The sequence below is a fragment of the Olea europaea genome, chromosome 23, assembly GCF_002742605.1.
Source record: "Olea europaea var. sylvestris chromosome 23, O_europaea_v1, whole genome shotgun sequence".
NCBI classification, from domain to species: Eukaryota; Viridiplantae; Streptophyta; class Magnoliopsida; order Lamiales; family Oleaceae; genus Olea; species Olea europaea.
The window spans coordinates 2,032,632-2,047,203 of record NC_036259.1 but is presented as its reverse complement, the minus strand read 5'-3'; the positions used below and the strand labels follow the sequence as shown (position 1 = coordinate 2,047,203).

Sequence of the window (14,572 nt, the reverse complement as noted above, 5' to 3'; positions counted from 1 at the left end):
TTTATATTTAGCATGAGAGATGTTAAGGAGGTTCGAGGTTTTTTTTAAAGGTAAGTAATAAACTATTACCGCCAACTCTTTACTAAAGACTGTGTGTTGGGTCCCAAGTGGACTATGACCCGTTATCCCACGTGTTCGAATGTGTCTCAGCACTCATCTAAGTCGTTCCCCAACTATAATTTAAATGGTTCCTTCGACTCTTTGACATTCCTTTAGATTTCTCAGTTTCTGTTTGTGCTTTATGTTTTCTGTTGCTTTTCACCTCTTTTGCAATGCTTCAAGAAGTTAAGAATTGAAGTTCACTTTGTTACTTAGAGTGAATGCATTATACGTAATGTGGTTCTTTTTTTAGGCATACGCTAGATTGATTTGCTTTTGTCTGTTGCCAGCGTTCATGTACTGTGAGGAGGATGGTAAACCGTGAAGATCTCTTTTTCCTTGATTCTGAAGCAGCCTTAGGTGTGCCACGCTCTCGAGTAGATGACTCTGGATCTAGACGTCATGTTAGACATGGTTTTCCTGAAGGACTTGCAGAGGTTTGACTTTATCTTTTGCAGTTGGCTTATCCACTTTCTTGTGATCCTATCTAATTATTCTTTTATTTTATTGAACTAATTGAATATTGCACGATTTTCTACAATGAAACTCATTTGTAGAAATTTTAAATTTTGAAAGAGACAGCTTTAACATTTGCATATTATATACCATTTTTGTATTTCTTTTGATATGATTCTTCTTGCAAAATAAATAAATCAAAGCTTAACTTGCTCTATTTTGTGAGAATCTTTTAAAGGTTCTTTTATTTATTGTGTCTACTGGTAAAATGTTAGAATTCTCTAGATTTAGTTGGTGTGTTGGAATCATTATCCAGTCATTGGAAAGAATGCCAAGCATAGACTTGGATATAATGGATAAACACGGGTCACATACTGTGAGAACTACTGACATTTATCCTAAAAACTAGCACAAACGAAATCTTGACCCTTAGATCTACATGCTACTTGCTTGGCTCTGTGTGAAACCATACGTACAAGATCGTGACATATATAATCTGACATGTATAATCTGGAAGGAACTTGGTATCATGAACCCAGTAGAGACCAAACTATGAATGTAACAAGTTCTTACTATTGTTTCACTTTCTTAATGTTAGGGGAAAACACAATAAGACTGTTGGTTCTTGATCTTAGAACATCAATTGAACTGAGTAGCAATCTTGGAACTATGAATAAGAATGGTTTTGATGCAAATATGAGGAAGTGTTTATAACAGACATTAAGCCCCTGTTCAATCCCCCTCATTCTCTAAAATTTCATTTTCCCCCAAACTCATTCTCAATCTATGTTCTTCAAGTAAAATAATTTTGCGTGTAAATCCAAGACCTTTCCTACTATTTAATTACTTCTCCAAAAAAAATCACTATTACAAAATCAATTTTCCGAAAAATGGGGCTCAAACATAGCTTAAAAGTAAACTTGGTTTAAAATGTCGATAAGGTCACTTTTAACCGTCTAAATGTTCATTTTTGTAGAATAAAATTAACTCTATGGAATATTGAATGTTAGGTTGCTAACAACTTGAGAGTTTGATTGACTTTTCTATAGACAAAAATGGCTATCTAAGTGGTAATGAACATTTGTATTTTGAGATTTCTCTAGTGCCTCCAGGTTAAATGTTTTAAGTTTTATGGCATTTTTTAGTCAAGAATGTAGCCATCATCGACTGATTGTAATTGGTAGTGTCTCTAAAACCTTTTTATCTCATGTTTAAAAAATTATAACGCCCTAGAAATATTATGCTTTTGAGGAGAAATGTCTGTCTATGGTATTCCATAACACTTAAATTGCTGAAAACACTTTCTTTTTATAGATTGTCATGCTTCAAAGTAGTCTGCTGATGGGTGGTCGATCAGATGGACTTGATCAGTATGGGGATTGGAGACTTGATGTCGATAGCATGTCATATGAGGTATGACTCCATGAATGCCTTTGTTTTATCTAGTTTTGATTTAAACTGTTCTAATGGGCACATAATTGAATCTTGATGTTATCATTTTGTGTGATAAACAGGAATTACTGGAACTTGGCGAGAGAATTGGGTATGTGAGCACAGGACTGAGAGAGGAAGAGATAACTCACTGTTTGAGGAGGACAAAGCTTGGAATATTAGATAATTTTTCATCACATTTCCCAACCGAACTGGAAAAGAAATGCAGTATATGCCAGGTTGGTCATACGAAATTTATTTCAAGCATCTTTTTCTGTTTAGGATCATATTATTTCATCATATTGAAAATCCTTGACGTTCTTCTGTCCAGGAGGATTATGAAGCTGATGATGAGATGGGAAAGCTGAACTGTGGACACTTCTATCACACAAACTGCATAAAGGAGTGGCTTGTGCAGAAAAATATTTGCCCCATCTGTAAAACTGCAGCAGTCTCTCAAACCTAGAACCTAAAAACTCCCTGCAGCTCAAGTAATTCATACTGTTTCTTTGTTTGCTAAATAGATTTCATCTTCATCAAATTCAAGATCCTTCTTTGATGTGGTGAAGTGATACATTCATGTTCTTGGGACGTTCTCTTGTTGTTTGAATGTTGAAAATTAAATTATCATTGAGATCATTGTAAGTATTTTTCGTTTTTATCAAAACGGTTCTGCAGTTTGTTGAAAACGTGTGTAAATGAATTCTTGTGTCACTGTTTCTTTGCATGTTCAACCGTGTTTCTTTGGTTATGTTTTCTTTAACAAAGATGTATGGGTCATGGCTCTTTAGATACGCCGAGGTCTCAGAATTTGTGTCAGATAAACCTCACATGATAAGTTAGACGGAGATGGAATTTTCTACATGGAGTTCATATCAATACCGAGTCCATTTCAAACAAAACTTTATGACAAGAGATTGTTGTGGCCCTGCATACATTGGAGCTTCAAAACTACATGAGTACTAGGCTTAATTTGCTTAAAACAAAACAAGAAGCCGGGTTTGATTCTTAGAGTTTGATCGAAGGATTGTGGAGGGAAGAAGATATCAGCAGTTTTCACTCTTTCTGGCTTTGTAATATGAATCTCCCAGTGGAATATTGTAGGATTTAGAGATGATGGATGTCACACTCCTAAGAGTAAGCTAAGTAGATTTTAGAGTTGAAATGAAAAAGAAAGTGTGTGGAAGCAAGGTTTGGCCATATTTTATATATAGAAGCGAAGTAAGAATGTATAGAGGAAGAGTCAAGAAGGAATGAAAGGGATAATTTGCATGAAATGTGCCTATGAACTATTCCTGTTTCGAGCTCATTCATTGTTAGTTACATGTCATATGTTAGAAAATGTGGTATTATAGCATTGTTTTAAACTCTACTTTTACATCTATTCGGAGAAGACAATAAGTAATGCTATTTAATATTGTTCTAAAATGCAGCCTAGGCTGGAAGCTTGTCCCATTCTCCTAGTCATGTTTTACGTTATTTTATGCCTAGGCAGGCTCGTAAAAGTTTGAAACTTGATTTTGCTACCTAGTCACACTTTTTAGAATAAATGATGCTTTTAGCACCATTATTGCTTAATATTAGTCTAGATGTACTTGAAATCATTAGTTCAATAAAAGAGAGGATTTAACGTTGGAACTAGTCAGTAATAGTTGGGAAAACGAAAGTTTTCTTCATAAGCTAGGTTTAATGAACTGAATCTTTACAAGATTATTATGTGATGTATGTACCATATAGGTGTTGAAGAGATTACACCTGCTCCAAGCTACTAATTCTTGATCTTGAATGAGATCGATGAATCTACAAGCCTCCAATCTTTAGTTATCTTCCGGCAATTGTTTCTTCTTGATACAAGCCTCTAACCCTTAGATCATCTCTGGTTATTCTTGAAGGTCCTATTGCACAAGATATGTGGGCACCAAAAGCAAGATCACCAATTGCCATAACCCAGCTCTCAAGAATGGGTTAAATTCATCAATGGCTATCCAACTTTCTATTTAGTGTCATTGATTTCTTTTTAACATTGCCACCCAACTTCACTGATTTTAAAAGCGGTAAATTGTAATTTTGTATTATATATGTAAAATAGATTTTAAAAAAAGGAAATAAAAGTATTTTTTATTTAAAAAAGACCTTTTTAAATAGGTTCTTATTTTGCTTTTCTAAGTATCATTTTTTTAAATAAGTTTTTATTTTGTTTTTAATTTTTTTTAAATAAATTTTTATTTTTTAAGGAACTTTTTTTAAATAAATTTTTACTTTATTTTACATTTCTTAGTAACTTTTTTTTTCCAAATAACTCTTTATTTTATTTTAAAATTATTTTATTTTGTTTTATTTTTAAACTAATATTTTTTTTAAAATAAAGCTTTTATTTTATTTTATTTCACTTTTTTTTTTAAAAAACAATTTTTTATTGTATTTTTTTCAAATTTATTTTTTGAGAATATTTTTAAGTTGCATGGCTTGCCCAAATCTATTGTTTGTGATCATGATCCTACGTTCACCAACTCATTTTGGAGAGAATTGTTTCGTTTAAATGGGATATCGTTCAATTTCAGCCTCAATTATCACCCACAAACCGATGGCCAAAGTGAAGTGGTTAATAGAACTATAGAAATGTATTTCAGGTGTTTTACAAGCTCAAGACCCTAAGAATGGATGGAAATGGCTTCCATAGGCGGAGTATTGTTATAATACTAGCTGTCACGCTTCTCTAAAAAGGACTCCATTTGAGGTCGTTTATGATCGCGAACCTCCTAAATTGTTGCATTACATTCTTGGAACTGGTCGAGTGGAATGAGAATTATTGGAAAGAGATCAAGTTCTTAAGGATGTACGCCATGATATTTTGAAAGCCCAAGAACGGATGAAGAAAATAGACAATGCTAAGCATAAGGAGCAAGAGTTTGTAGTAGGTGATTGGGTATTCTTGAAGTTTCAACCATGCAGGCAATCATCCCTTGCATCCCGAAGGAATTTCAAATTATCTCCCCGTTATTATGGGCCGTTCGAAGTGTTAGAAAAGATTGGAAAGGTGGCATATAAGTTAAACTTACCTTCCTCTTCCCGTTTACATCTAGTATTTCATATTTCAATACTCTAAAGGAAGGTTGGGGACCAACAAACAATTTTTAAGATATACCATCAATAGGAGAAACTTTCAAACACCATCCTCAATCCATAATTAGCTCCAGAGTCAGGAAGGGAAAATCTGATGTGCTAGTTTTATGGCAAGGACTATCGCCAAAAGAAGCAACTTGGGAAGATCACCAAGTTATCCAAGAACGTTTTCCAGAACTTACCCTTGAGGACAAGGATGATGCTCAGAGAGGAGGGATTTGATACAACTCCAAGTCGAGGAAGTTATGGACGCAGTTGGGAAGTATCTGATATTTTCTGTTCTTTCTCAAATAAGTTAGTCTGTTAGTTTGTTATCAATTTCCTACTTTAATGGATGTAAACGTTGTGCCGAGCTCTATTTAAGTGTTGGGAACTGTTTAATAAAGGTAGCAGAAAATTTTAACAAGTCTCTTTTGAAAGAAATTGGGATGTATTGGTTCCTCATATGAACCAAATTATTTGTTGTTTTTGCTATTCATAACTATTAATTCTTTAGTGGAAATGGTGAAAAGAAGTAGGGTGGCCACGCTGGAACGTTATATGAAATTAAATGATAATGATAGTAGTAAGTATAAAGTTGTTGGATAGTCATGATAAAATAAAATCAAATTGAGTAGTCATGGTAATATTAAATATAAAGTTGGGTAGCCATTAGTGGATTTAACTCCTCAAAAATTAAAAAAAGCTGTTATGAATATCAAGAATATTTTAGAATATCCTCTATTTATATAGATCTAAGGGACTGTTTGGGCCTGATTTTTTCAACCAAAAAATTGATTTTTTGACCGTCATTTCACTATTCCAGCCGTCATATTTGATTTCTTCTCTCACAGGTGGACCCCACTTTTCTCCTAACGGTTAAAAAAATCAATTCTCAAAATCACTCCCAAACAGACTCTAAATAATCTTGTTTCAAAAGGATTGGTATTCCATTTGATTAAAAAGCGTTTTATCCATGCTAAAACTCTTGTGACTTTGTCAAACTTGACCACCTCGATCAAACTTGAATTTGGACCAATAAAAATTGTGTTTGACCAGTCAAAATCATATTTAACTTTTGGTCAACCAGTTGATTTGGTCAAAGTTGGACCTAGTTATTATTTCACTTAAGCTCTCATTTTTCTTCCAGATTTTTTTTTCGTGAACATGTTGTCGAAATTCATTCGAGTATTCCCAAATATTGAACGGTGGTTTACACTGCTAAGAAGAAAATACTTAAGTGGATTCATTAGCCCATTCACATAGGTTGCGAATTCGAATACATCTGATTACTTTGTTTGGTTTAGACTCCCAATTTACCGAGATATTTGACCATATAATTAGATCTCACTTACTGGTACATCAAATATTCTAGAGTTCATGAATAATAATCACTATTTCAATACAATTCATGTAAATCAACTACTCTAACAATATCGAGTGAAAATGTATTTATACGCTTGTCCGGATCGAAAAATATTAGCATTTAATAGTTCTTTTGATTGATTATAGTCTAGTTTATGTTTCATTTATTAGGTGAAAGTGAAATTGGAAGAAAGAGACAAAAAATGGTGAAAAATAGTGAAATTCAAAGTTCGAGGGACCAATTACAGCTTTCCAACAGTTGATACGGATGACAAAATAAAGATTGAAGTTGTTACGGGTTCAATTGGATGTAAGTAGAAGTTAAAGGGCTAAAATTGCAAGAGAAAATAGCTAAAAAAACACGCAAGAATCGAACTTAGGGACCAAATTACACATTCGCAAAACTTATAACGCAGCTTTTGGAGAATTTTTACTGAGAACGGGCGCCTAGGCGTTATCCCTAAGCGCCAGGCGCCACATTGCTGAAAATTTCAATTGAAACATGGAACCTAAGCACCTCTAAAACCCTTTTTTTTTTTTTTTTTATAGATCTCATCTCCAATTGAAATTTTGATGCAATTTTCATCCAATTTTCGAGCCCTATGAATATATAACAGCCTTATATATATGTAAAAAACCTCTCATACTCCTAACAGCCTTATATATATGTAAAAAACCTCTCATACTCCTAAAATTATCAATCAAAGCTATCAAAGAGAGGCCAAATCATTGAGAATTAAGGGGCAATTGCAAGATTTCAACCAACTGAAGATTAAGAAACTATTGAAGAGATTCAAAATTTATCTTCTTCTCCTTCATCAATCTATAATTCAGGCTTTGTTTTCTCCAATTAATTATGATTTCTTATGATCTTGTAATGCTAGCCTAGGGTTTTAATTACTAAGATATTGATGAACTCTTATTATGATGTTTTAATATAAGCCCTTGTTTGATCCCCATTTTGGAGGAAATAATACATTTTGAATAGTAGATTGATTGAAAATGTGTGGTTAACAATTAAAGAAAAGTTTTGAATTTGCGTGTAATATTATTTTATTGAAAAATGTGTAGTTGAAAATGAGTTTTAAACAAAATGAATTTTTAGAAGAATGGAAATCAAACAAGGGATAAATTTGGTAATTTGACGTTCAATATGTGTTTATTCTTGGATGATTATTACAAGATTTAATGACTTTTCAATTAACTGATCACTAAGTGGATTGATTGTGAATTTTATTAATTTTGAGGGAAATAATAGAATAAAAAGCACTTTATAATAATTACTGTAAAGTCTGATACGAGATCGAGATATACCACTATACTTTACATGATTTCTATGATTTTTTTAACATTTTTACTGCATGCTTTCATGATTACATCTTTCATAGAGATATATGAATGTCCCATGAGAAATATTTAATTGACATTGAAAGATGCTTTTGATTAATTTAGGAATATTTATCAACAAGATAGTGCATATGTTATTGAATTGCATTGAAATAGATTAATAAGGAGGAATTGATGTCATAGTAACCATCCAATCTAATTTTACAAAAACTTCATAATTTGCTCACTAAAATAATTAGTTGATTAGTATAAACTCTTCAAACAAAATTTGCTACTCGATTAGAGTTTGAATTGATTGATCTTAGATTAAATACATATTTATCGTGGAAATAATATCCCACTTATCACTTTATTATTTGTTCGTGATACCGCACACTTATGGGATATCAAATGATCAAAATGCAAGAGAAAGCTGATAAGAAGCCATAAAACATGAGTCATATAAAAATTGCAAGCAAAGCATACAATAACAAGAGCATCTACAATTCATATGATAAAAATGCTACAACTAGCAAAATGAATTTAACTTAAATAAGCTATAAAATACCAACATCATTCTACTACTAATTTTACACAAATGATGAAAGGGGCTCCCACAAACCCTCATTTTTTTAAAAATGGTATACTGTTCAAACAGGACTGTGAACAACTTATCAATTGAGCATCACAAGAACAAGAAATTGATCATGCATACGACTAACTCTACACTCATATGGAATATAAGGTATAATAGACCAATGTGTAATGTGACACTTGTACTTTGTGAGCATGGCTTATCACCTTAATTTTGTAAGAAGGACCATCCAATAGGAAATCACTAGTGCGAATGAATATTTTCTTCAAGGAATGAAAGGTAAACCCAGTACCATTAGGACCTATTTAAACAAGATAGCTCGTCTTCCCCATCTATAAGTACAATACAACAGCTAAGGTTAGCTAGTTAAAGATATTATCACATTCAAGATCACTCCACTACACCTATGACCACCATCCCGAATTTCAAAGGTATGGTCAACACTCAATCAATAAAATAATTAATATGTAGTGAAAGGGATATCAAGTACTTCAAGTAAGTTCTAGAATACGTTAATGAGAAATTTTGCAACATTTCATTTAACTTACAAGTACATAATTCGCAAGATAACAAACTCAATGAAATCACTTCTAAGTGTCTTACGATCAAAAATATTTTTATTTTAAATTTTTAAATTTTTAGTCAAAATAAAAAGTTTTAATAGTAAATCAACAAAAAACAAAAGAAAAACAAATTAAAGCACACGCAAGAAGAAGTGAAGAGTATGACCTAGCTAAAGTCTTTAAATTGACCAGGGTGTTCATTCTTTTCAAGTATATCATCATTTTGAGTCTAAAGATTTACTTGTTTAGTTAAGATTTTTACTTGACTACTGAAATCCTCTTTCTCGTTCCTAACAAAGAGTTTACTACACTTAGGTCTAGTTTGACCTATCGGTCCACAGCTGAAATAAGTGGAAATAAACCTAGGAGCAATGCTCGGATAAGATTTTTCTACTTTAGGCTGATGAATCCTATGATGCACTAAAGATTTTTTTTTTATAAAAATCTTTCCTTTAACTCAAGAACATGAAGCTTTTAAAGGCATGCCTATTTAGCTTCTTCAATGTAAGACTCTTCTCAAATAACTTATAACAAGCCTCTTGGATCTTTTTCATTATCATACTCTTCCTACGAAAAATCTATCTGCTCTAAGTTCTCAATTTTACCATTCTCTTTCTTTGTTTCACATTTTATAATGGAAGCAAGAACCATGTAGGTCCAACTATCCTCAAAAGAGGAAGTTTCACTTTGATTCCTAGAGCTGGACTCATCATTAGTTAGAGTGATCATCATTTCATTTCCTCGAGCCTTCTTATAACTTGGACATTTAGCTTTAATATGTCCAAATGCCCTGACACTCATGATATCTAAAATTTTTAAGACTTCGCCTTGGTATCTCTAGTATTTTTCTTTTATTTACTAGAAAAGCATTGAAATCTCTGGAGGTTTATTATTATTCGCAAAAAAAAAAAAAAAAAAAAAAAAAAAAAAAAAAAAAAAAAAAAAATTAAAAAAAATAATAATAATAATAAGAATAATATTGAATTTCATAACAAAATATGCTACCTCTTCATATGTAAGAGTCTCATTATTAGTCTTGTCATACTTTTCTTTCTTGACGATTTCGAGGAAAATGGACTTATTTTTCTTAGAATGAGGTAGGGCAAGCTTTAAGTTTTGAGTTATCCCACAAGTTCTTCTAGCGTAACCTGGTTTAAGTCTTTGCTTTCCTTAATTGTTATGACCTTTGGTCACTTAGGTTGAAGAACTATATCATTTGACTTGGTTTTGAATTCATCATCCTTCATTCTAAATTCCTCAAAACTATCGGTCAACCTTTGTAGCTTAGAGTTTTTCATAATTTTAGTTCCTTCATGTGTGGTTTCAAGAATGTCCCTGGCTTCTTTGAAAGTATCTCACATGGATACACATTTGAACTCCTCTGGAGATATAGCCATGAAGAGGGCATGCACACCTTAACTATTCTTATAACACTTAGTTTATTCATCCTTATTCCAAGTGAATATATCTCTAGGTGTATCAATACCCTTAAATCTTAAGGAAGAGATTGTTCAATCCTTCTTCGCATACTTACCTAAACCCATTCATCCATGGATGTCAAAAAGGGTCTCAACTGGACCTTCCAAAGCAGATAATTTCTCCATAAAAGTATGGGTGGATAGTATAGACTCTTTTGGTCAAGAACAAAAATTAGGCTCTATTACTAATTGAAAAATGATGTTTTGACCCACTTTACACCTAGAAGGGAGGTGAATAGGTATTCCACGTGGAATTTAATTTACTAGAATTAATCTACAACATGTCAGCAATTAATTAGTCTAGATATAAAAAAAATAAATTTACTAGTACCATCATCGTTAAAGAAAATAAATAACTCTATTGAAATCTAAATAATACCGATAATTGTTTAAGAAGGAAAAATCCTTGAAGAACTCTTCAAGAAAAATACCTCCAGGCACCCCGTGCCACCAAATTATCCACTAAAAAATATTGAACTTAAAGATTTGCTTAGGACACAATAAACCTTCGTAAACTCTGATTACCAATTCGTAATTAACCAAAAAAAAAAAAAAAAAACCAGTGGATTGTACTCTATAATACCTTCTCTGGAACATTTGAACTTCTTTTCCCTTGTGGATCTCTAAGCACAAACTTGTTTATCTTAATTGAAATATCCATCAGCTTTCATATCTATCATAACTCTAAAAGCTATATGGTGAGGATTCTTTGTTATTTTTGTTTTTGAATGTGGAAGTGAATTTTGATTACAATAGGTTTTTTCAAATTTTAGATGTTCTCTCCTCTTTCATTTTTCTCTCAACACAAAATTAAAAGAAAGAATTTCTGCTTTATATAAGCTGTATTTGACAATTTTAGGTTGATTAGGAGTGGTTAGAGTTTGAAAAGGATAAAAAAATTTTGCCTATAAGATCACTCGAGCGATTACTAGGTTTGGGATGAATGGGCATCTGGATATTACAAGTGTTGTTCCAGGTATTTATTTTAGCAGTATAACAGTTGTATATATTGTAAATGAACAAAATTTCAACCTGCAGGAGTGTAGTCGAAACACTATTATTGTAAGCAAAAGTTCCAACCTGCAAGAGCATATTTAGAATGCAATGTAAGGACACAAAGTATATGACTAAAGCGACCACACAAAATCAAAATGAAATAAGGAGTAGAAAAAGAAATCCGAGGCGAGTATAACTCATTTCTTAAGACAAATTGCTTTGCTATGGTACTCACGATTGAATGACAAATGTCTCCTAAGATACAATGGATACATACTTGTGGTAGCAGCACTTCAAACCACAAGAACGGCAAAACTTCGATGGAATTTTCCCTCTACAAAGGAATGTTATGAGAATGAGAGATAGATGAATTACAAAAGAAGAATGAATGCTCAATGCAACGGTGTGTTTAAAATCACGTTCATAGGGTCCTATTTATAGATTTAGAAAGGGTAAAAATGAAGTAGAGTGGGTCAAAATCTGCATTCTTTCGAAAAATTGCAACACTTGCATCCTTTTGAAAAGTTGCAACACTTCACTTCTTCCAACTTTAGACCGTAATTTCTTATTCATCCGGAATTGGTTTCAAGATTCCAAATATACTACGATGATCTACTTGAAGAGTAGAATAAAGTGGTTGATTTACTTTTGTAATTTAACCATCGGATCAAGTTCGAATTTTTGACCGAAGTTGACACGAAGTCACACTTCATTTTTCTATTTTTACACTTAACCAACTTTCAGTTATTTTTTGAACAAATTCCAACAATCCCCCACATGAATGAAAATTTGAGTGTGCACATGTAATGTTATGATATGATGTATTGTAGAGAGAGAGAGAGAGAGAGAGAGAGAGAGAGAGAGCGAAAAGCCACTGCATGGAGGATGGTAGCTTCTGGCTTTGAACTTCCCATAATGAAATACCATTGGACTTACTTGGCTAAGTGGTGAACGTGATGTCTTGAACCATTTAGCCTTTAGTGTAAGCCAAGACAAAAATACTCACACAGATATCTTCCCTATTCCGTACTTATTTCTCATGACTTGATTCATTTTGGCATTGAATCCATCTCGGTTTCGTAAGTGTTTAAAAAATTCAAGTCTCGAATAATTCTTATTGAAGCGGCCCCATTTTACATCTACATAGGTGACCTCCTATTAAGAGTATTATGCCCTACTCCACTTGACATTAATCAAGATATTGGAATCATTAAAATATTAACTTAACCTTTAACCACTTTCCAGAAAGCACTTTCGTATCATAGGAATAAGTTAGGAAATTTGATTTTCGAAGTGCTTCATGGAATCCTTACAACTTAGTCATCCCTTTGAACCAAGATCTTGGGATATTTAGTCAACAAGGTAGGGTTACCATTGCAAAGAGTCTTACGTAGTAGACTTTAATTATATTCCTTTCGATAGACAACTTACTTGATCTCTAGGTAAACCTTTTGTATGTGGATCCGCAACGTTCTCCTTTGATTTCACATAATTTACGGAGATAATGCCATTTGAGATCAGTTGTTTATTGGTGTTGTGTCTACGATGTGTATATCTAGACTTACCATTGTACATGTTGCTTCTTGCCATTCCAATCGTCGATTGACTATCACAATGTATACTAATTGGAAGTACCAGCTTAGGCCAATATGGAATGTCTTCTAGGAAATTACGAAGCCATTCTGCTTCTTCTCCAACTTTATCCAAAACAATAAATTCAGATTCCATAGTTCATCGGGCTATACACATTTGTTTTGTTGATTTTCATGAGACAGCAGCTCCAGCTAGGGTAGACACATAGCCGTTAGTGGACTTGGAATCTTTCATATCGGATATCCAATTTGCATCACAATATCCTTCCAATACCGCATGATATTTTGTGAAGTGTAATCCATGATTAGGGTTTGTTTCAAATACCAAAATACCCTTATCAAAGCCTTCCAATGATCATGGCTTGGATTACTTGTAAATCTACTAAATTTATTCATCGCAAAGGCAATGTCTGGTTGAGTACAATTCGTAATATACATTAGGCTGCTTATTGCTTGTGAATACCTTAGTTGTGACATGCGTTTTCTCTCATTTTTGACTAAGTGCAAACTTAGGTCAATAGGGGTTTGTGAAGGACTTTCCTCGAATACTTCGTATTTTTTAAGTACTTTCTCAATGTAATGTGATTGGAAAAGTGCAAGTACTTTCGAACGTTTTAGTGATTTTAATTCCTAAAATCACATCTGCTACACTCATGTCTTTTATATCGAAGTGCTTCTTTAACATTCTCTTGGTGTTGAGTAGCACTACGTGACTACATCAACATATCGTCTATATAAAGATATACTATTACATAGACATTTAATGTATTTTTCATGTATATACACTTGTCACATTAATTTATTTTGAATTCGTTTGACAACATCGTTTTGTCAAACTTTTGGTGCCATTGTTTTGGAGCTTGTGTCAATCCATATAAGGACTTAATGAGTTTACAAACTGTCTTTTTGGTTAGAATAAATGAACCCTTCAGGTTGCTCCATGTATATTTCCTCTTCTAACTCACCATTTAGGAATGTCGTTTTTAACATTCATTTGATGAATCTTAAGGTTATGTGATAAGGGTATTTTATACATATATTCGGGGCTCTAAAATAGTGCTATTTGATAGTCTTTTGGCAAAATATATCCTACGTTGTTATGTTTTACGTTTACTAGGTGAATTTCCACGAATGAAAAGAAAGTGAAGGAAAGAAATAAAAAATGACGAAAAATGGCAAAATTTGAGGCACGTGCATAAATTGGCTATTTGATGAGAAGTTTGGAGATCAAATTTCATACTTTAAAATTTGAGGACTCGAAGAAAAATAATTTATTAATGGGCCTCAATTGGACCATGAATTGGAGTCAAAATATATAATTGGTTGGACTTTAATTGGATTCCAAGAGAAGTGTTGACCTGGCGTGGTTATTATATATATACACAAGGAAATTGGGGCTGTAAATCGGGGGAAAAAGATTACAGAAATAAAATGGTTACCAAAGAAATTTTGGGGAGAAAAACATTAGGCTAGTGGGGGAATTTGGAGGGAATTAAAGCACAAAAAAAGGAGGAATTCAGAGACATAGAGGAACGACCGTTGGTGGAGAAAGACAAGATAAAAAGAGCT

At 32.8% G+C, this 14,572-nt stretch overlaps 1 protein-coding gene across 1 annotated transcript; it reads left to right on the top strand.

The window, feature by feature from the left end:
* Positions 1 to 404: 404 nt before the first annotated feature.
* LOC111372109 (probable E3 ubiquitin-protein ligase RHG1A) lies at positions 405 to 2,713 on the top strand. Its single transcript, XM_022994281.1, has 4 exons — positions 405 to 536; positions 1,870 to 1,968; positions 2,070 to 2,225; positions 2,318 to 2,713. Exons 1-4 carry the CDS (start codon positions 411 to 413, stop codon positions 2,450 to 2,452), a joined length of 516 nt encoding a protein of 171 aa, XP_022850049.1. The 5' UTR covers positions 405 to 410; the 3' UTR covers positions 2,453 to 2,713.
* The last annotated feature ends 11,859 nt before the right edge of the window (positions 2,714 to 14,572 follow it).

Excerpts from the sequence above, each read along its gene's own strand:
- LOC111372109 (XM_022994281.1), top strand. The coding sequence starts at position 411 with ATGGTAAACCGTGAAGATCTCTTTTTCCTTGATTCTGAAGCAGCCTTA. Across the intron at positions 537-1,869 it reads TTCCTGAAGGACTTGCAGAG|ATTGTCATGCTTCAAAGTAG; the intron begins GTTTGACTTTAT and ends TTCTTTTTATAG. Across the intron at positions 1,969-2,069 it reads TCGATAGCATGTCATATGAG|GAATTACTGGAACTTGGCGA; the intron begins GTATGACTCCAT and ends TGTGATAAACAG.